The following is a 23,823-nucleotide window of genomic DNA, read 5'->3' as shown; positions in this document are numbered from 1 at the left end:
GGGGTTGTGGTACATGTCTATAATCAGCACTCTGGAGGCTGAGGCAGGAGGACTGCCTGAGTTCAAGGCCAGCCTGGAACACACAGTGAGTTCAAAGCCAGCCTGAACTACACAGAAAGACCCTGTCTCAACAAAAAAAAAAAAAAAAAAAAAAGAAAAACAGTGAGCTCAACCTCAGGAAAGCACATCAAGAAGCTAGAAAAACAGTAACAGTCCAAAGACAAACCTTGTATAAGGAGTGGAAACAAAGATCAGAGCTGAAAGTAACAAAATTGAAAGAAATCAAACAACAGAACAGACCACATCAATGCAACTAAAAATGAAGAAGGCAAACTCACAATTAACACTGCTGAAATCTTGAAGATCAAAAGTAATTACTATTGAAAAACTGTATTGCAACATACTAGAGAATCTTCAAGAAATGGACAGATTCCTAGACACATATAAATTACCAGGATGGAGCCAGGAAGACACACCAGTAAAAACTCTGTATGTGCTGCCAAAGTGAGAACACCAATACAAATTCTGAAAATTCCCATAACAGGCTGAAATTAAGGCAGTAATTAAAAAACACAACAAAACCCTACAAACTAAGAAAAGCCCAGGACCTGACAGATTCATCACTGAATCCTACAAGACATTCAGGAAAGATGTAATACCAACAGTCCCCAAAATCTTCAATAAAGTTTAAAGGGAAGAAGTACTTCTAAACTCATTCCTGAAAGCTAGCATTACTCTGACTCCAAACTATCGAAGGGCCCAACTAAAAAGAGAACTATAGGCCAATCTCTTGAATACAAATGAAAAAATCCTCAACAAGAAGCTGGCAAACAGAATGCAACAAATCATTAAAAAGATCACACATCATGATCAAGGAGGTTTCATCCCAGGAATGCAGGGATGATTCAACATACACAAATCAATAAATATAATACATCACACAAATAAAAAGAACAAAAACTACATGATACCAACAGATACAAGAAAAGCTTCTGATAAAATTCAACATCCATTCATCATAAAAACTCTTAAGAAATAGGTACAGAAGGACCCTGTTTCAATCTGATTAAAGTCATTTATGACATATTAAATGGGGCAAAGCCAAAAGCTTTCCCATTAAAATCAAGAACAAGACAAGAATGTCTACTATCACCGCTCTTGTTCAGTACAGTACTCATAACATAAGCCAGAGCAATCAGGCAAGAGAAAGAAAAAAGGAGAAGTATGAAAAAGGAAAAAGTCAAATAATAATTATTTGCAATCACATAAACCTTTATACTAGAGGATCCAAAAAAATTCTACCATAAGACCCATAGCATTAATAACCAAATTCATCAATGTAGCAGGATATGAAATTAATATACAAAGTCAATAGTGTTCCTGTGCACCACTGAGAATCCACCGCAAAAGAAGGTAGGAAAATAATACCATTCACAATAAAAAAAAGAAAGAACTACTTAGGAATAAACCTAACCAAGGAAGTGAAAGACCTTTACAATTAAAACTACAGTACTCTGAAAAAGATCAAAGAAGACATCAGAAAATGTAAAGATATCTCTTGTTGCTAGATAAACAGAACCAATATTGTCAAAATGTCAACAATTCCAAAACTAATATACCAATTTAATGCAATCCAAATCAAAATATCAATAGCATTCTTCTCAGAAATGGAGAGGACAATCTTAAAATGCATATGAAACCAGCAGAGACTCAGAATAGCAAAAGCAATCCTGGGTAATTAGAGCAAAGTGGGAGGTATCACAATCCTAGATGTCAAATTATATTACAAAACTACAGTGGTAAAATAGCATGGTGCTACACAAAACCATGGTACCACATAAAACATGTGGATCAGTGGAACAGAAGACAGGATATACAAACAAGCCTAGACACATTCAACCACCTGATCTTTGACAAAGGGGCTAAAAACGTATGTTAGAGGAAAGACAAGCCTCTTTATTAGCAAATGGTATTGGGAAAATTAATTATCTACATACAGAAGACAGAAGCTAGACCCCTGTTTCTTACCATGTACTAACCTATAATCAAATGATTCAAAGATCTAAATATTACACACTTGGCATGCTAGAAGATAAAATAGGTAAGACTCTTGAAGACACAGGCATAGGCAAGTACTTTCTGAACAGAACCTCCAGCATACAAAATATAACATGAATAATCAAAAAATGAGATTATATCAAATTAAAAAGCTTCTGCATAGCAAAGGAAACAATCAACAGACTGAATCAACAAACTACAGAATGGGAAAAATTTTTTCACCAGCTATTCCTCAGACAGAGGATTAATATATAAATTTTATTTTATTTTACTTTTTTTTGGTACCAGGGATCAAAGTAGTATCTAGAATGTATAAAGAACTAAAAAAAAATTAGATACAGGATAGTTAACATAGTTCTACTGTCTTGTTTCTTTGCTGAAACTGTCAGTGAGTCCTTGATTGATCAACATTGCATGTCTCTATCTGTTTTCATGAGAAACAACTTTGAAGATATCAATATGTAATACAACAAGCATTGTTAATTTCCTACCACTTTGTTTGTAACTCTGTATTGTCTGTACTGTTCTTTTGCTATTTTGTAAAAGGATGTCTGTCTGTTAATGTCTTCCTCCTTTTATTTTTAAAATTAAAAAAAAATAAAAAAATAAAAAAAAATTAGATTCCCCAGAACAAAAGACCTAGTCAGAAAATGGGTAACTGAGATGAAAAGATATTCCTCAGAAATACAAATGGCCAATAAATACATGAAAAAAAATGTTCAGCATCACTGGCTACTAGAGAAATGCAAATTGAAACAACACTTAGATTCTGTCTTAATCCAGAAAGAATATCTATCACCAAGAAATCAAATAATAACAATTCTTGGCAAGGCTGCAAGGGAAAAGGAACCTTTCTATATTGTTGGTGGAAAGGTAAACTGGTACAACCATTATGGAAATCAGTATGGAAATTCCTCTAACAACTAAAAATAGAAATTCCATTCAACTCAGCTATTCCTCCTCAGGCTACCTTCCTGAAAGAGTTAAAGACATTATATTACAGTGATACATGAATATCCATGCTTGTGACAGCACAATTCCAAATAGCTAAATCTTAGAAATGACCTATTATGTCCATCAACAGAAATGGATCAAAGATCTAAATATTAAAAGAAACACTAAATATGCTGGAACAGAGAATAGCTCAAATTCTTCAAGACAGAGGTGTAGGCAAAGAATTCATGAACAAAACCCCAACTGCAGGAAACAATACAAAGAATTAAGAACTGGGATCTCATCCTATTAAAAAGCTTTTGCACAGCAAAAGAAATCACAGAGTGAAAAGATACCCCATAGAGTGGAAAAAAATTTTAGCCAGTTGTACTTCAAACAAAGGACTTCTATCTAGAACATATAAAGAACTGAAAAAAAATCAGACCCCCCCCAAATTTAAAGACCCAATCCAAAGATGGGCATCTAAGATGAATATTCACTTCTCAGATGAAGAAATACAAGCAGCAAAAAAAAAAATGACAAAATTTTCAACATCACTGGTTATTACAGAGATGCAAATTAAAACAACACTGAGATTCTATCTCACCCCAGAAAGAATGACTGTCATGAAGAAATCAACCAATTAAAAAAAAAAAAATCAACCAATAACCAACACTGCAGGGGCTGTATAAAAAAAGCAACCCTTCTCCACTGTTGGTGGGAGTGTATACTGGTGCAACCACTGTGAAAATCAGTGTAGAGATTCCTCAAAAAAACTACGATTCTCTCTCTGTATCATCAGTGCCTGAACAGACTCTCCTGCCAGAGGTTCAGGGGACCCAAGTGAGAAGCAGGGACCATGTTCAACACAAGCAGACAGCTCTCAACTACCACGACCCTGCCAGCTTCAACTGCAAAGTTGAAACAAAATTTAGAAACTTTATTGTTTGGGTTGAAGACCAGAAAAGCAGACACTACAAGATTGAAGACAGAGGTAATTTAAGAAACATCCCCAGCAGTGACTGGCCCAAGTTCTTTCAAAAGTATCTCAGAGATGTTGACTGTCCTTTCAAGACTCAGGATTGACAAGAAGCAATTGACAGGCTTCTTGGTTTAGCTGTTAGACTTGAATATGGAGATAATGCTGAAAAATACAAAGACTTAACACCTCATAATGCAAAAAATATTGACAATGCAACTAAAAGTGCAGAGCCACTGATCAATGTGGATGTAAATAATTCTGATTTGAAGGCTGGTATAATGGCTTTGGCTAAGGACCTTCAGATTCAGCTCCATGATGACTACCTGCTAATGCTTAAGGCAATTTGCATTTTGGTTCAGAAGCTCCTAACAGCATGCATTTGCTAAGGCAAATCAAACAAAAGAGGGTTTGCCTGTTGCTTTAAACAAACATATTCTTGATTTGGGCACAGGAGACGCAGTTCTTAAGCTGCTCAAAGTCTACATATAGAAGAACTCAGAGTTACAGATAAAAATTAATGAAGCCATAGTAGCTATTCAGGCAATTACTGCTGACCCAGACAGACTGCAGACTGGGGAGAGCTGGAAGATGAACACTTTAGACTTCAGCCTCTTACCTACTTAGTACAGTTGGGAACTATACATTTCTGGCATGTATTTGGAAGTCAAATCTCACTTTGGAGGGAGAAATTCCAGAAAACTGACTATGTTCTAGAAATTTACCACCATGGTTACTTTTTTTTTTTAAATGAAATTTAAGAAAGTGGAAAAAAAACAAACAAACCTAGGATTAGAAGTCCCATTTGACACAGCTACTCCCCTTCTGGGTATCTTCCTAGAAGAATTAAATACTTCATATCACAGCAATATATGTGCACCCACATTTATAGCAGCACAGTTTGTAATAGCTAAATACTGGGAACAACCCCAATGCCCATTAATTGAGGAATGGATAAAAAAGATGTGGTCTTTGTATACACTGGAATACTACTCAGCCATAACAAAAATAAACTTGAGGCATTTCTAGGTAAATAGATGCAACTTGAGACTGTACTCTCAAGTGAAATAAGTCACTCATGTGTAAACACTGCACGGTCTCCCTGGTAAGAGAAACTGAAAGAACAAACAAGGACCAAAATGTACAACAGATACTGTGAGACGGGAGGAAACTGTTCAAAAGGAAAGAGCACCTAGAGTAGGGGAAGTGAGAAAGGAAGAAAAGAAAAAAAGGATTAAAAAAAGATAAAATGCAAGCAAAGTTTTGTAAATAGGGCAGCAAAGAGAAGTTGCAGGGAGAAGAGGGGATTGGGGAAAAAAAAGAATCAAAATGTACAGGATCAAATTTCCTATGATGAATACGATCATTAGGTATATCTAAAACATACCAATAAACAATTTTAAAAAACACAGATGAATGGATAAAGAAAATGTGGTATTTATACACAGTGGAATACTATTCTGCTATGAAGAAAGAAAAATGTGTCATTTGTAGAAAATGGATGTACCTTGAATCCATAATGTTGAGTGAAATAAATCAGATACACAAGCTTATTGGGTTTTTTTGTTTGTTTGCTTTTGTTTTTGTTTTTCTTCTGGTACCAGGAATCGAACCCGTGATCTTGCGCTTGCCAGGCAGGCGTTTCTGCCACTGAGCTAAATCCTCAGCCCCTGGATACACAAGCTTAAATATACATGCTTTCTCTTCTATGAGAAATCCAAATATAAATAAATTAGAGTAATATAAAATAGGAAATGGAGAGAGATCTTCAAATGGGAAAGGGATAGAGAGCGGAGAGCAAGGGGAAGTATATAGGATTAAGATGTGATATATACATGTACCAAATTCCCACAATGAATGTATGCATCACAAAGATATACTAACAAAAAAAATAGTGCACCAGATGTGAAGACATTTGTGTGTGATACAGTATGTTAGTAAACTGAGAAACCTACTGAATTTGGTTTTTTGTATCCTTGAAATCCTTCTTAACTCCAAAATGTGAACCAGTCCTAACTCCTAGGAAACTGCCAGAGAATCAAAAATATAGCTTAGAATCATCTATTCCGGGGTTTTCAAATTCAAACTCTTGTCACTCTACACTGTATTTCATCAAATTTCATACATTATTTATTGTAAGAATATACTTTATATACCAGTAGGAAAGAAAAATATGCTGTCACGTACCACTGAATTTGAGACATATCTTGATTTCAGAGATGTTAAGAGTGTAGGAAAGATGTGTGACTACAATTGATGAAATATGACATTAAGTCCATTACCAAAATTAGATGCTGTTCAACATATAGTGAGCAGTTCACATATCTCAGAGTGGACTGTCATCATTATCTATAATTAAAGTAGTTACCTTTTCTAGTGAGCCTTCTGCTTGAGTTACTTTCTAAATAATACATTAAGGGATCACCCACGCATTGCCTGTATCCAACACCAACACAGCTACCAGAAGCTGTGGTAGCTAAATTTACCTTTAAATAAATACCATTTTAAAAGTTGGCTATGATACATTAATTAACACATTCCTAGCAGCTTGAACCATGGGTAGTACATACAAGACTGTCCCATCAGGCAGCATGCAATTGTCCCATTGCATGGTTCAAGCCACCCAGTGGAACAGTCATGCATGCACGGCCCTGTCATGAACATATTAAAGATATCCATGCTGCTCAAGCCCTCCATCCTGTCTTGTAATCAATGAAAGTAAGGAAGTTCTTCCTAAAGCTGACAAGATGCAAGAAACAGGATACAAGGGCTTATAGTCATAAGTCTTGTTTTAAAGTACATCATTTTTATTCAGACTGTAACATTTTTTTTTTTTCTTCTTTTTGTCTTTTTGAGACAGGATCTCACTATGCAGTTCAGGATGGCCTTGAGCTCACTTTGTAGCCCAGGTTGGTCTCGAACTTGTAGCAATCCTCCTGCCTCAGCCTCCCAAATGCAGGGATTACAGGTGTATACCACTACACTCAGCTTCAGACTTCAACTTGATTAAGTTATTAACAATCTTTCAATTCTTTCCTAGTTATATCTCTTCAATAATATCCTAAGAGCATTTCCAAAATTACTTTATACTACTGAAGTATCATTTCCTTTATTAAAATTTTCCAGAAACAAATATTAATCTTTGTTCTTCTACTACCAGATGGCTTTGGGGAGACAGTTCAGGAACCATCATTATCTTTGTCCATTTTTGCTTTAAAAAATATTCTCAAGGCTTGGGCCTCTTTTTATATTAAATATACAAATCTGGACATTTTCCTTCAAATTTAAGGTCAGCTCAAAGTGACCTGAAGCTTTCTACCTAATGATCCTTTGCATTTTAACAACCTATTCTTGATAATAAGATGCTCAGAAAAGAACATGACTTATTGTATATCAAGTTATAGTTCCTCTTTTATGCCTAAAGATATTTCATTCCTAATAGTACTTGAAAACACCTTAGAAAGTTTCATATGAACATAAGTAAATGAAGGTCAAACTTATCAAATATTAACAGTCACACGAATATTGTTAGGATGTGCAGAGTATGTACTTTATATGGGGACTTTAGATATGTTCTACGGTCCTTACAACAGTTATTCAAGAAAGGCTTTTCATAATGAGGCATCAAGGTTCACGAATCCAAGGCCTGCTGAATTCCAATGCCTGCCTTCTGTCCTTTTCACTGTGTGGTCTTTTATGCAGATGGTGGACTAAGTGGAGACAATATTACCTTTCTATCACTTTGAAGGAAATTATATGAAAAAAGCCTCTAAACACACAGGGTCCCACACAGGCTCCGAAAACTTAAACTCAAAAAGACAGGAAACACCAAGTGTGGCAAGGACATGAGACAAATGGAATTTTCACATACTGCTGGTGGGAGGACACAGTGGTAAGAATCATTATGGAAAATCACTTGTCTATGAACACTAGAATGGATAAACAAACTGCAGCAGTACTGTTCAGTCAAGAGAATGCGTGGTTTACATGCAACAAAACAGAGTATTACACAAGAGAAGCCACAAACAAGGGTACATGTTACATGACTCCGTTTCCACAAAGTTCAGAAACAGGCAAAATGAATCTTTGATGTTAGAAGCCAGGACAGTGGTTCCACTGCTGTTGGTTGGAGGTTAGAGATTAGAAACAAGTACAAATGGGGTTGCTGCTGGAGCGCTGGAAATGTTCTCCTTCTTCATCTAGATGTATTCCATTTGTGATAATTTACTGAGTTGTAAATTTACAATGTTCACTTTTCTGTATATATGTTATACTTCAGGAAAAAAGCTAAAAACAATAAAACTTAAAGGTTTCCATAAAATGCTAATTCCCTGGATAACCTGCAGAGAGACCTGTTTCCATTACCTGCCAGCTTTTGCAGCAGTACTGTTCACTGCGCTGGGTGTCCTAACAGAATAATGAGGTGTCAATAACTCCTTTCCAAGGGGACTGGAGGTCACGGAAGAAGAGTCTAATAAATAGAAGGGCCTATTTTTAAGGGAAAAGCAATCAAGAAAGAACATCTCATTTGCAATTTATAATTACTTCCAAATCCCTATGCAGAATACAACCTATTAACACAATTTTTAAAAAATAAAGTTTATTAAACTATAAGTTGTTCTAGTTATTTGCCCGGAATTACAATCAAGAAGAAACACTAGGCTGTTTAAGGGGCTTTTACATTGGTTCTTTCTCTGACTCTGATTTGAGTCTGAAGTCTATGCGTCTAAGAAATATAGGGCAGGGTCCTCAAGGAGCAATATCTCAAGACGCTGGGAACTAATCTACTCGAATAACTTTTTTTAAATCAGGAGAAAATTTGTAGAGGTTAAGATGTGTGATGTTACTTGCAGGCACCCTGAACTGCCAACCCAGCATTATTTGACCCAGACTTCAATAGAGAACAACCTAGAAGTCAACAGTCCTGAGCCTCATTAGCATATTACATAGTTCACTGAGCCTCGGTTTTCCTATCTCAGTATACAAAAGAATGCTAGCTACCCAAGAACAAGTTCTAGGAAAAAGATGTATGAGGAAGCATTGGTAATATTCCAAAAAAATACTTAACACTATCATTTTTGTAACACTGCCATTTTAATCTCCACCTCCAAATTACCTGAGTCTACTTTTTAAAAACACTTAACACTATCATTTTTGTAACAATGCCATTATAGGCCAGGTCCTTTACATTATCACTGATTTGCCCTGGTAAAGCCATTTTACCAGTGAAGAACCTGAAGGTTCTTAACTTGGACAAGGCCTCAGAACAGTCATTGCTGGAGCCACGATTTGAAGTCCAGGACTGTCCCCTCCCCCAGACCAGATGATACATGTATGGCAGGCAAAAGGGCACACATTACAGATAAAAGCAAGACACTCTTTCCTCTGATCCTAGATACAGCCTCAAAATTCCTCAAAGGGCAGATCCTCAGGACACAAAGAAGGCAAAAAGAAAGATGTAAAACAGAACACACAGCTAACTTTTGTGAAAGAAGACTCAGGGACATATTGTCTCATATACTTTTACTTATATAAAATGTTAGAAAGAATTAATATAAGAAAGTAGTAATAACTGGGCTGGTAGAGTACTTACCTAGCATGCATGAAAGCCTGGGTTTGATCACTAGCACCCCACCACCACAGATACAAAGACATAGTGATTACTGATAGAAGAGACAAAGAGGCAAAGGAATGGGGTATTTGGAGACAGGATGGTTTAATTCTTGAGCCACATAAAGGGATTGCTTTTTATAAACTTTAAGTTTTTTTGTTGTTTTTTTTTTTTTTTTTTTGGTTTTTTCTCCGGTACCGGGAACCGAACTCACGACCTTGCGCATGCCAGGCAGGCGTTTTTGCCGCTGAGCTAAATCCCCAGCCCCAACTTTAAGTTTTTAAAAAGAAGAAAATCCTGCCAGGCATGGTGGCACACGTCTGTAATTCCAGCACTTGGGAGACTAAGGCAGGAAGATTGCTGCATATTTGAGGGCAACCTGGGCTACAAAGTGAGTTCAAGGCCAGCCTCAACTACATAGCAAAACCCTGAGTCAAAAAGACAAGAAGAAAAGGAGAAAATCCTCAAGTTAGCAGTGTAGCCAACGAATACTTAAAATTAAGACTATTTTTCCCATTCTAAAAAAAAAAACAATTTTTTTTTACCATTTCTCTAATACTCCAGTTGGTACAAAGTTAGCCAGAGCCAAATTAGTCATTTAGTAAATATTTATTGAGCATCTACTGTGTTCGAGACTCTTCTAGGTACTAAGAATATAGCAATAAACCAAACAAAAATTCTTACCTTTATAGAGCTTACAATCTTCCATGAGAAACACAGTATATAATATAAAAACATAGTAGCCAGCTTGGGCTACATAATGAGTTCAAGACCAGCCTCTACTACATAGTGAGACCCTGTCTCAAAAAAACAAAAACCCAATCAAGAAAACAATATAAAGACATAAAGCACACACTATTGCACATAGGAGAAGTGCTAGAAGGCCTTGGGTTCAATCCGCAGCACCAAAAAAGTAAAATAAATACATGAAGGAAGGAATGTGTAAAATATCAAGGACTCAGGAGGCCTCATTAAGATGGTACTGGGTCAACACCAGAAGGATGGGAAATCAGGAGATAACCACAAGTCATTTAGGAGGAACATTCTAAGAGAATGCCAGTGTGTTCAAAGAACCGATAAAGAGCCTGTGTAGATAGAAGAAGAACAAGGAAAAGCCAAGGCATGGTGGCATGCCCCAATAATCCCAGCTACTTGGGAGGCTGAGGCAGGTGAATCACAAGTTCTAGTCTAGCCTGGGCAACTTAATGAGAACTTGTCTCAAGAGATAAAAAGAATTAAAAAAAAAAAAATATCTGAAAATGTGTCTCAAAAGTGCAGCACTTCCCTAACATGTGTAAAGGCTCGTATTCAGTACCGAGTACCACCAAAAAACAAAAAACCAAAAAACCAAAAAACCCCCAAAATCAAAAAATAGGAGTTGGGGGCAGTAATGTAGAATTAAACTTAGCAATAAGACTAGGTCATTTAGACTTACATGTCATGGTGAAGAGCTGTTTTCACTGCAAGTGAGACTCAGATCAATGGAAGGCTCTGAACAGTGCAGTGACAGAAATATAAACTGTGTAATAGTATCACTCTAGCTGCTGCATTGAGATTGTAGCGGTATATAAGGTCAGATGCAGGGAAACCAGTGTGGCTGACAGGCTGTAAAATGGCCCCAACAACCCTCGCTTTCTGGAAGTCAAGAGCTAGTATAATCCTGGCACCGTGAGCAAAGGCTAGATTGAGTGACTCACAACCAATCAGCAAATGAGTTCAACAACCCAAGCAACAAATGACAGTGGTCTAGACTCCAGTGTTAACAGTGGACATGGTGAGGAGTGGCGGATTGTGGGTATACTTTAAAGGTAGAGTTAAGTGATTTGCCAACATGTGAGATAGGCTGAGTTAAGAAAGGCAAAGGGAATAGAAATGAATCTCAGGCTTTTTTTAATCTGAAAAACTGAAATATCAGAATTGCCATTTATAAAGATGGGACCTCTGTGAGAAAAGAAGGTGGAGTGAGCAGGGATTGCTATCATGACTTGATTCTGAACATATTTATCTTGGGATGCCTATGAGACATCCAAGAAGGAAACTACTTCAGTAAGTGTGGGGCTCAGGATTTCTGATTCAAATTTGAGAATCTTCCAGATGTAGACAGTGTTCAAAGCCACAAATTTAAAATCAATAGGGCACTGATTAGGACAGAAAAAAGAAATCAAAACTAAGCCCAAGGGAAATCAAACATGCAGAGGTCAGAAAGTCTGAGGAAAATGCAGAACAGGAGACTAAGCAGAAGCAGCCAGAGATAGTGGAGGGAAATGCAGGCAAATGTGGCATCATGAATTCGAGCCAAGTAAGCCGAGTGTTTCATGGGGAGGTGGCGATCGACTGGGCAGAATGCCACTAGCCAAGTGGATAAACATTCTTTGACTCCACATTTTTATTTTTGTTTTATCTCTTGCAAGTAAACTACCTCAATTTCTTGAGTAAAGTCAAGGGCATCTTCTCCTGACGCCAGCAGTGTGTGCAGAATTCGCTGTTTCACTTGCTCCCACTCGACCAGCATTGACTCTCGATGATACTCCTCAGCCATGCCAAAGGTCTGCCAGAGGGGAACAGAGAGCAATGACCCACATGAAAACTAAAGAATACGATTTCCTTGAAAACCTAAAACAAATGCAAAGCACCCCTCCCAACCTCCCACTTCCTATAAGTAAAGCAACAACAATCTATTTTTAAAATGATCCTTTAAAGAGTTTACTGAAAATTGGTTGCAACACACCTACTATATCATTGATTCTAAGACACTTAAAAACCTTTTAATTGTGGTAAAATAAGTGTAATCATACTGTTTTGTCTTTTTTATGAGTAGCCGATTTCATTTAGCGTAATGTCAAGATTCATACATGTTGTAACATGTGTCAGGTTTGCCTCCCTTTTATAAATAATGCTGCTGTGAACATGAGTGTACAAATATTTCTTTGAGTCCCTGCTTCAGTTCTTCTGGCTATACACTCAGAAGTAGAACTGCTGGGATAATATGGCAATACTATTTTTAGTTTTTGGGGGAATCTATACGCTGTATCTGTAAGAGGTACACCAGTTTATAGTCCTACCAGCAGTGCACAAATGTTCTAATTTCTCTACATCCTTACTAATAATTACTATTTTCTGTTTCTCCTTCATTATAGGAATCATCTTAATGGATGTGAGGTAGTAATTCATTGTGGTTTTTAGTTGTATGAACATCTCTCCATGTGCTCACCAAGACAAACATCTTTTTAAAACCTATGAAATTAGAGGGGCTGAAGATTTAGCTCAGCAGCACAGCACCTGCCTGGCAAGTGTGAGGTCATGAGTTCGATTCCCAGTACCAAAAAAAAAAAAAAAAAATTGGGGCTGGGGATTTAGCTCAGCGGCAAAAGCGCCTGCCTGGCAAGCGCAAGGTCGTGAGTTCGGTTCCCAGTACCGGAGAAAAACCAAAAAAAAAAAAAAAAATTGAAATAGTTTAAAACCTATAAAATTAGGCTATATATTATAATTGATTGCATGTCATGGGAGTATTTTTTTGCTTATAGTACATAAAATAATGATGGATTATAAGATGAATGGTACCTTAAGATGCAACAAACAGAAATTCCATGTTTTTTCATTTTTTTAAGAAACACTGATATTTTCATAGCAGGAGACAAGTCAGGAAAAGAAAATTAACCTTCTGGGATTAAACTGCTTCTTTTGAAAGTCACTGCAAAGTCTAGCAGACCTTGCTACTGTCTACTGATAACAGTGCAAGTAGCTGCCAAAACACAGGCACTCAGAACAAAAAGAAAAAAAGAAAGGAAGGGACTGAGGGAGGAACAGAGGAAGGAAGGAAAAAGAAAGGGAGAGAGGAGAGAAGGAACAATAGAGACAAAACCCTCACAGAAGGAAATTAAAACAACCTATGGAGACACTGAATCATGCAGGTTTTCAGCCTACTGTTCTTCAATCGGCAAACAAGGTTTCCTTTCAGCTTAACCTCACTTTCCAAAAACTCATTTCATTTACAGTCAGACTGACATCTAATTAGGTAGGACCAAGAGAGTACTGTATTAGTACTGTCTGCTTTATATCTGGCAATGCAGATAATTTATAATGACAAAATCAATATATATGAGTTTTGAGGAACTGTTAAAAAAATCAAATATACTTTTCCTACAAATGGGACGTTTGTATTTTACTCAATATTTACTAAAATGTGAGAAGGGAACAACAAGCACACACACACACACACACCACACACACACAGTTAGGAAGAAGGCTCCTGCACGCTTTTCTAATACGAATTCTAAAGATATTGGAGGAATGACTTCCCCCAACTTTTCTTTTTAATTTTAAAAACAATTTTCCACCTGGTTTTGCTCTTTTCATTGAGAATCAAGTAGAATAGCTCATTCTAATCAGTTAGTATGAGTTGAGAAAAATCCAGAGAAAAATCTTTGCCTCTTGTTCACAGATGTGAACTTAAACACAAAAGTCAAGTGGTCTAAGGATCAGAAAGTCGGAGAAGAAGGGAGCAGGAGTCATTGCGCTAAAAGTTATCCAGAAAAGGGTAGATAAGTGAGCCACAGGGTGCTCAAAACTCTTCCTCAGACCTCCTCCTCAACATGGGACAATGGAGGGCCATAGGCAAAGAGGACTTGGGCAAGCAGAAATGAGATTGGGAGGGACATTTTATACAGCTTTCTGAGCTTGGCAACAAGTAAGGCACAGGCGAAGATGTGGCACCAACGCAGGACACTACAAAATGTCACAAGAATTGTTCTTAAGGACAAGTCCTGGGCTAACAAACAATGGCAGAAAAACTGCGGTTGAGAGTGGTGGGGGCAGACTTCCAGCATCAGGTAAGGGTCAGAATGACAATAGTGGGAATTAACTACCCTATTTATTGCGCTGCCAACTGTGTGCCAAGAACTTCTCCTTAGTACTTCAGAGCACTAAGCATCTTCAAAAAATGGGTGCTTTCTGGGCTCAAATCCGCAGATACACGTTTGAAGAAGTATGCCACAGCACTCACCAAGAAACGCACCCACAACAGCGAACAACACTGTGGTTCCACTCATCATTCCTGTGAGGTGCTTCAAACAAAAATAAATGATTCAACATTAAAATTCTCTTTCCGTGGCCATACTACCCCCAGAAAGCATATCTCAATTATATTAGAGATAACGGAACATCCAATTTATGGGCTAATCAGGGGTGATTAGTCACCTATCTGCCAATTCTAGTCTATTTATTTGTACTCATGTCTGAACCACGAGGTTAGATGCAAAGAATACTAACAAAATGGGCTCAGGAGAGAGAATCAACAGAGCTCCTCAACTGGGAACTAAGAGAAGCGGAGGGGAGTGAAGTTCTGAGGCGAGGTAGGAGACAGACCAGTAGGGACTGGAAGGAAAGAAACCCAAGGAAGAGAAAAGGGGTAAGTTGGAAGAGTTGTGTTAAAAAGGAATGTAAAACAAACCATACAAAATCACAAAGTAGTGGAGAAACTATTATAAATTAAATATTTCCAGTTATTGTTTGTGTGGAAAATACTTCCCTTTGAGAACATTAAAGGAAGGCAGGGAGAGAACTGGGCAACTGAATTAAGAACAGGTGGGGAACACTCAAACCCCATTTTTATAAAGGGAAGAGGGCAATATGCTTTGACATAATACCCGTTTATTATCGAGCTGTTGCTGTCTTTTAGAAACACTGCATATGTTCTGATAATGTTGATAATGTTGTTCTGTTTTTGCTGGGATACACCAAACAGGAAAAGATAGGACACATTTGTGGTTTTGTAGCTTGTTTTCTTGGCATTTCAGCAGGACATTGGCAAGTTATTCAAACATGAAATTGCCACCAAAATGCCAGGAAGCTGCTGATTGCCAAATCATTTTTTGAAAATAATTCTTGCTCAGCAGCAGTCTCCTGTTGTCCAGACAGGTCAGAGGCCTCCCTCTAGGAGGGTCCCACACCGGAATATCTCCCTCACAAACACATATGCGCAATTTTGCACTGTGGTATGTCACCTAAATGTTTTGGCTGGCTGCACATTTAGTCTCAGTATGGCACAATGTTCAGAGACTGCCAATTCCAGAAACACATTCTGCAGGGTAAATGGATTAATACGGCTTGGTGGTGTTCAACCTAATTTAATTTCATTGGTCCTTTACAGCAGGAGAACCAATGTCGGTGAGTAACTCAGAGTGTGAACAAAAAGAAATCCCTTTTTTAATATTTTCAAATCTGTATCAAGTGACTTTTCTTATTTCTAGGACTAAATACTATTGCCAACAATCAAATGAATGAAATTTTAGGGAATTTTATTCTGACAATTAAACATATCAGTCATTTAAATAACGCCTTGGGAACATTTTCGTTTAATCTAGAGCTGGCAGGCCCCTCAGCAACCCTGTCTCACATCAGTCCTTTGAGACGCTTTTACCCTCGTAGAATATATTAATAAAGCACACTCCACTATTTTTTAAACCACACAACTAATACATATATACATTTCACTTGATACTAAAGTCAAGTCAGTAAACAGTGAACGAGAGCTCTCCCTTTGCCTGTGGTCCCTCGGCAGGGCACACTGCTGCAGACTGGCACACACCCGCCTGGGGAAGCAGCTCTCTCAGAGCCAGTGCCACTGACAACCCACCCTTCCCTTCCCTCCCCGAAGACCCAGTGGCTTGAAAATCTCATACTCTGTAATAGGGTGTTTTGGAAAGGTTTTAATCCTTGTCAGAAACAAACAGAAATAACTCATACATTAGTAAAATAAGTGATCTTTGAGTATCTTATAGGAATACTTTTGAAAAATACTGCCAACATACAACGGTTGCTCTGGCTGACTTGTTTACAACCCATTCTGAGCACCAAGTTATTTTGTCTTTAAGATCTTGGAGAAAATGTTAATATAAAAGGTGGTACAGTCAAGTTGTGTATTAAAAGAAAAAGAAGGTAGGAAATATTATCAATGATCACAATTGCCCTTCTGAAGTACCAATTTTGCAGAAGGTAAAATATCATTTACACAATAAATGAAATATAAGAATTTTCTGGCCCTTCCATTTTAGGGTTAATTTAATAGTAACTGTCTAGTTCAGTATCTCAGATACATTTCAGTCACTAAATACATGGAGATGCACAAGAGCACAATATTCTCAAAAACAGCTTCTGGGGAACACCTGCTAGTGAACTACCTCTTTATTTAAGAAAGAGCTGTACCTGACAGACCCCCACTTTGAGGGGGACACACAACCTGGTATACACTGCTGCCCTATTCACACTACTGTGGTTTTCTTACCCTCTTCCGGGACTCTTCAATGGCAGACAGCAGAGCATTGTCCTTCTCATTCTTCAGGAAGCCCTATGGAAAGGGAAGAAATAACAAAACTTAGGTTAAAATTAATCTTCAAACAACGACGAGCATATTGTAGGGTAAAAGATAACCATAAAGGTATCTGCTACCCTGTCCACTTCCACCCCTACAAAATGCTGTCAACTTGAAAACATCAAAATAGATGATCTTAAACATGTTTCCCAGTTTCTTTCATTCTGGGAACACATGATGATAATGAGAAGGTAAAATTTCCATGAGACAAAAGTAATCCTATGTCCTGTAAACACATAGAAAGTAAGCAGTCAAGACTGCCCTTCAAAATGCCTACATAGCAGATAATAGAGATACAGCTTTGTCTATGTAATGTTAGTTCCTGTAACTGTTCCATAGTTCTGTTGCTTCAGTTTCTTCCTAATGGTGAGTGAACTAGCACTGCCCACTTGTCTTCACGCTTTTCATTTGTTTGCCAATGGTTGAGAAATCCTAAAAAACATTTATTTATACACTTCTGGGGTTTCGCCATGTGCACTTTCTATCCTACGATTACACCCATTGTTTATTTAATACTGGTGAGGTGAAGAAGAGTGTACAAGTCTAATTTAACATACACTGGGTATAAATGCCTCAAAAATGCAACTGCACAATACTTCAATGGTCAAGAGGACAGGTTTTGGAAAATGAGTTTCAAATTCTAGTGCCTCCATTAATTAATGGCAGGACCTTAATTAACAAGTCACCCAAACTTTCTAAACCCCAGTTTGTTCTTGCCTAATAATGATAATGTAATCAAGTTCTTAGCCCAAGGTTTGATATACATAGCTCTATTACTAGAATTGATTAGGTCTAGATCTATTGGTAACACCAAAGACATGCACAGGGTGCTTTCCCTGTTGCTGTCACTGTCCTCATTTGCCTGAGCTAATGTCTGATGGAGAAGGGGACAGGACACTATGTCAACAGCCACAGCTGCAGGCAGGCAGAGAGACATAAAACATCTTCACACACAAGAGTGAAGTTTTTTTTCCACAGTTTGGGATACAGGGGCCAAATAGGAACAAGGAAACTGATCCACCAACCAACACATGGAAATCAGAGTCTTCAGCTGCAACATAATACAAGTTACCTTACATATCAGACCCACCAATAAACTGTGAGGAAAGGTACATGTATGTCAAGTACACTACTGATATATTCATACATGTCTGAAATAACCTATTTATTCAGAATCATCTTGTTTTTCATAAAAAAAGGAACTTTCAGGAAATACAATACAAAATAGAATTAAGCAAAAAGGTTTTATTTTTTTTGTTTGTTTGTTTGTTTGGTTTTTTGTTTTTTCCGGTACCAGGAATTGAACTCATGACCTTGCACTTGCCAGGCAGGCACTGTGCCTCTGAGCTAAATCCCCAGCCCCGCAAAAAGGTTTTAGAATAATAAACTAAAACCCATTTGACCATTTTCTTGTATTTGAAACTTATAGTCAGTTAATTAGACTTTGATTACCTATATTTTAGTGTATTTTTTCAAACAGTCCGACATACAAGTTGCTGGTCCTTTAAAAAAAAATGGGAGTTGGGCAGATAGGAAATGTAATTTAAACAGAACATGATTACTCTGCATAGATTCCCTAGACCCTTACGTATTGGCCCAAGATTCTCCTACCTCTACTATATCCTACCCCAAACTGGACAGTGCATGAAGATGAACAGGTATAGCAGAGAGCAACCAGAAAACAGTCCTCTCATGAAGACTGCTCCAGGGCAGTTCTCTGGATAGAATATGAAGACTGCTTCAGATATCTACACTACTAATTTCTAAGGGATGAAATCTGAAGGCCTGGGGATGTAGCTCAGTGGCATAGCACCTGCCTGGCAAGCATGAGGTCCTGAGTTCAATTCCCAGTAAAAAAAAAAAAAAAGAAAGAAATTTCAAGTAGTGCTTAAGAACAAAAAGGAAGAAAAAAAAGACATTACTGCTTTGAGGCAGATTATTCTTGGGAGGAAGTGGGGGCAGGTAGGTTACTCTTGTCTTGATATCAAAATTCATAGAAGTTCAAGCCCCTAATATAAAATGGCACAGTGTACATAACCTCTGTATACGTCAATCTCTAATTATTTATAACACCGAGTACAAGGTAAATATCATGTAAATAGTTGTGATATTATACTATTTAGACAATAATGCTAAAAGAGAAACTGAAAGTCTTTGTGTATTTAGTACAGATGCAATTTTTTTCCCTGCTGGGCAGCATCTGGTTGAACCCATATACATAGAACCTATAGACCTGAAAGGCCAACTGTACATAGAGTCTAAATTTTTAGATCCATTTTTTATTCCTTTTTGAAATGTTAAGGTAGGATTACAAATCATACTTTTTAAAAATAACAGGTTAGTGCCCTATCTTTTGAGATAATCTAAAATGCAGGTAAGTACACAGTAGTGCTGGGACTTGTGTGCCATCTAGTGGTGGTGGTTGGCTTCTTTAAAGAACATAAAAAGGGATGATCAAAATACATGGCAATTGTTTAAATTTTTTTAAAAACTTATTACCATAGAAGACATGTTGCCATTAATCCCCCTCAGTTCAAATACACTTATCCCATCATTCTTGACACTTTCTGAAGCAGTTCTTCAAGATCTCTTTTGTGCTTGATGAGGTGTGAATGCTGCTACTGAGTGCCACCCAATGGAAAGGTAGGCTCGTAAAAATAGTAAGAGTGTGTCCTTACTCACTTTATCAGATCTGGCACCAGGCAACTTCTGGTTCTTTCCCAAAGTTAAAGTGACTACAAATGTTAAACATTTTGAAACAATTCAGGACACTGAGGCAGCTACCACAACACAACTAAAGACACCTCAAGGAAAGACACCCTCAGATACCTCAGAGAAAAATAACAGCTGGCTGGAACCAAAAAGCTAAAAAAAATTGGACAGAAACATAACTTGTCTCCAGTTGTCTGTGACATACCTCTCATGCCCTCAAGCTGGAGATGTATTTTTATGCCTTATCAGAAAATGGGTTCTCCAGTGGTGTAAACTGGCTCCCTGCCTCTCCGAAGCCCCCAGGGCACAAAAAGGCTGATAGCTCACCTCCCCGAGACAAGCCAACTTCTGAGACTGTGGGCCTCCGAGCTCCTGTTACCGGTATCCCCTCATCATCTTGTCATGAGCACTGTTCCTTTAGTCTTCCACCCAACCCCGTCAAGTGTTGGCCCACTCGTTAAGGAACATCTTACCTAGGCCACCAGGTAAAATGACTACTCCTGATTCCCCAGTCTCTGTATTTCCCAATCTCCTCGCTGCCAGAGTCCTGAAACAGATCTCTCTTCTAACTGGCTCCTTGAACATGTTTGGGTTTCTCTAACACATAGTAGCCCCCATTCAGGAAGCATTTAAGAGCTAGACACTTCTCTAGGCAATTCAAAGACATGACTGCTACTCACTTAACAATATGAAAGTATAGGCATGGTCACCCGACTCTCCTCACCCTGTTTTCCAGATGAAAAACAGATTTCAATGTTTAACTAACTTGACCAAGGACTCTGGATCAGAAAGAGGCAGAGACAGAGATCAAATATAATTCTGACTCTCCACACAAACTATTTAAGAAACAGCAAACCTGTAAGTGGTGAAAATAAAACTTCTTTTCCCCTCTAAAAGGATACAGATCTGGAGGAGGGCAAAATATCCTTAAATTTGTTTTAACCAGGCATCAGTTCTTTACAAAGGATGAAGCTGAGGCTTGGAGAGTAATTCTTATGGTAGTACAGACTGAGTATCCTTTGTCTGAAATGATTAGGATCAGAAGTTTTCTGGATTTTACATTTTTTTTTTTTTCAGACAAGGAAGAGGGAAGGGAGGAAGAAGAGAAGAAAAAATTATATATATATATATATATATATATATATATACATATAAAATAAGACATCTTAGGGGTAGGAACCACCTCTAAACATGAAATTCATTTATATTTCACATATACCTTATATACCAATTGCCAAATGGTAATTTCATATATTTTTCGTGTACCTATGTTTTGACTGCAACCCATCACATAAGCTCAGGCATGTCATTTTCCACTTGTGACATCATGTCAGAGCTCACAAAGTTTCAGATTTTGAGGTAGTTTGGATTTCAGATTTTTGAATTCAAAGATGCTGTACTTATAACAGCTAACACTTATATGGCAACTACTTTATGCCAGGCATAAGTATATTACACATATCTGGTTATTCTCTTCAATTTTAACCCAAGGCTAAACTCTCAGTAGTACTTAACTAGATTATATTTTATAATCTCTTCAATAAAGTTTAAAAGTTGAGCAAGCTGTATGATGTAGTTTCTAGAAATTTTACCAACTCTAAAATGCTCTGGGGATTCTACACTAAGATGACTCAGTTCATATGCAGCAGAGCTCAGGCTTAGAAACTAAATTTTCTGGCCCGTTTTACGCTCTTCCACCCTACCATGCCTTCTCTCATCACAGTACATCAAGGTAGATATTTTCCGCTTATAATTTTATTTTTTTATCCCACACCCCCACCCCGTCTCACATCGTGAGGGAAGACAACAAATGTCAAGGTTTTGGCATTCCTTTAGAGCAGTGGTTTTCAAAATGTGAGTCAGAATCTACAACTGAGTCATGAAATCAAACTGCATTTTTAAAATGAAACAAAATGCAACAATGATATGTGGTATGGGTAAGTACTGTTTTATGAAACATCTGTTTCACTTATATACATTTATGCATGGGTCTATGAAGTGGATCATAATGTAAACTACATTTCTTACCATGGGTCACAGTCCAAAAAGATTGAAATCACTGCTCCAAAGGTAAACTCTATACCATTTCAAAATATTATTACTGCTTTTGTTAAGGAACAATACCATACATCTACTCAAGCAGTACCTTCCATCTTGTGTTCTGCCTTTAAGAAGTAGGCTGAGAACAATGCTAAATATAACCTTAAGATAAGCTGATTCTCTTATCAAACATGTAACTATATCTCCAAGATCTTGTGGCCAAAATGGCTCTTAAATGCTCAAGTCCAGAAAGACAGGCATAAAATGGCCTTATTTTTAATCACCATTCAGATTCGGGGTTTCAGACTACAAATGCAGCTAAATTCTATTGTAGGAAAGTAAATTGAGCTTGTTTTTGCCAACAGGCTAAATTTTCTCACTTTACTTACTTTCCAGAAGTGAAAACTATTAAGAAATAAGGGTCTCTGAGAGAAAAATTTCAGTATTCCTGTTTGTTAGCTAAGAAAACATGGCACCCAAGAAAAGAGCTTCCGTTGACTCTTCCGCTATTCTTCGCTTTCCATCTACAAGTAAATGATTTGTTGGATAGCTACATAACCAGTGAAGTCCTGCCTAACCAGTTCTTAAAGATATGAAACAACTAGTCTAAGTTGATCCCACAAAGCTTCAGCCATATTTTACACAACTCTCAAAACCCCAAGTTTTTCTTACCTCTTCCCTTGAGCAGACTAACTGTAATCCATTCTGTCAAAATATAGAGTGAGGCACTCACAAAAGGTTAGATATTTCTTAGAAGGTGTCTGACATAACACAAAAATGCATGGTAGATATTATAAAATCTTTGTTCAATCCTCATTTAATATATTTATATACAAATCAATAAGAACTCTGTAACCAACACTCCAAATCAAAATGGTATTAACACATAGCGAGCAGTGGTATTAGGAATGGTTTAAAAAATTACCAAGACATAAGGAATAGGTAGGTAGGCAAAGTAAGAAGGAAAGAAAAAAAAGCAAATTTTAGAAACTGAAGAACTTTGGTTAGTGCAATGGAAAAGAGTCCAAATTCTATAAAGATAGCAGTGTGAGTTGTAGCCATTATTTTGCTTTGATCTATTCTAAGTAAAACACTCTTATCACTTCTCCTAAACCTTCTGTAAAGGTAATATTCCTTAAAGAGAAAATAAAGAAGGATGAAGTAGGATATTCTTCACATGAGCAGGACAGAAATCCTGCCAGTACTCAAAAGAGCCAGAGCTGCTGGGCTTATCAGATGACGTGGACATGCCTTTCATAAGCTCCCTTTTGCAATGCCTATACTGAGACTGCCTCAAGGAATCTTTCAAGTGCACAGATATTCATTACTGATAAAACAAACACAACACACTAAACCGAACAAATTTTTAAATTGGAGTACTTTCAAAATCTGGAGAATTTCTGTAAGATTTACAGCATATCTGGTTATTTTATCACACCACTATACTACAAGAAAATAAACATAAAATGTCAGCTTAGAAGGCCCATGAGAGGATGAATCTTCATCTAGAAGGAATACAGACTGAACAGTGAAGTTCAAGCTTATTCTCCAACTCAGATATTTAGAGTGAGTCCCACTGTTTGTTTTCTACAAAAATTTTAATACTTTAAATCACCCATAAATCATCTGTTCACAGATTCCATACATATGTTCTAAAATACTCCCGGCAGAAAGCAGTATTAAGTGGGCAGAGCTGGCATCTGCCAATTGTAATATATTTTTAATGCTTTGTAGGATTTCTCGCTGTGCATATATGTAAAAGACTAGCTGCTTTCCTTCAGCAGGTGGCAGCAGACACTGTGAGAGAGCTAGTGGGGTTCCACCATTTGCAGGCGCAGCAGATCCACGGTGCTGCAGACAGTTCTAGAGCCACAGGTGGCAGACCTTGGTAATATAATATGGCAATGGGTGGTCACTAGGTCATCTGTCACTGTCAGGATGCCGGGTCCCATTTTGTGCACTGTTTCTGCTACTGGACTAAAAAAGGGTTACACAATTATGTGATTGGTTTGGGCCCATCAAGCAGAACAAATTCCTTGCCCCACAATTCCAATACATCTCACAGATGGATGAGAACTCAGTGGTCACTAGGAAATTCTAAACTCAAGAATATACAGCACT

The 23,823-nt window shown here is 37.5% G+C and overlaps 1 protein-coding gene and 1 pseudogene across 1 annotated transcript in view; one reads left to right on the top strand and one right to left on the bottom strand.

Moving 5' to 3' along the window:
• Positions 1-4,565, top strand: part of LOC102030340 — an 11,866-nt pseudogene extending 7,301 nt beyond the window's left edge.
• Nup93 (nucleoporin 93kDa) overlaps positions 1-23,823 on the bottom strand; it is a 125,214-nt gene that overhangs the window by 36,504 nt on the left and 64,887 nt on the right. Inside the window, exons 4-5 of the mRNA XM_005388358.2 lie at positions 16,864-16,926; positions 12,001-12,129 (exon numbers count right to left, since the gene is read on the bottom strand). Coding sequence (XP_005388415.1) covers positions 12,001-12,129; positions 16,864-16,926 — 192 coding nt within the window. The remainder of the gene's footprint in view (positions 1-12,000; positions 12,130-16,863; positions 16,927-23,823) is intronic.

Source organism: Chinchilla lanigera, unplaced genomic scaffold (assembly GCF_000276665.1).
Source record: "Chinchilla lanigera isolate Chin_1 unplaced genomic scaffold, ChiLan1.0 scaffold00032, whole genome shotgun sequence".
NCBI classification, from domain to species: Eukaryota; Metazoa; Chordata; class Mammalia; order Rodentia; family Chinchillidae; genus Chinchilla; species Chinchilla lanigera.
This window is presented reverse-complemented; position numbering and strand designations above follow the sequence as displayed.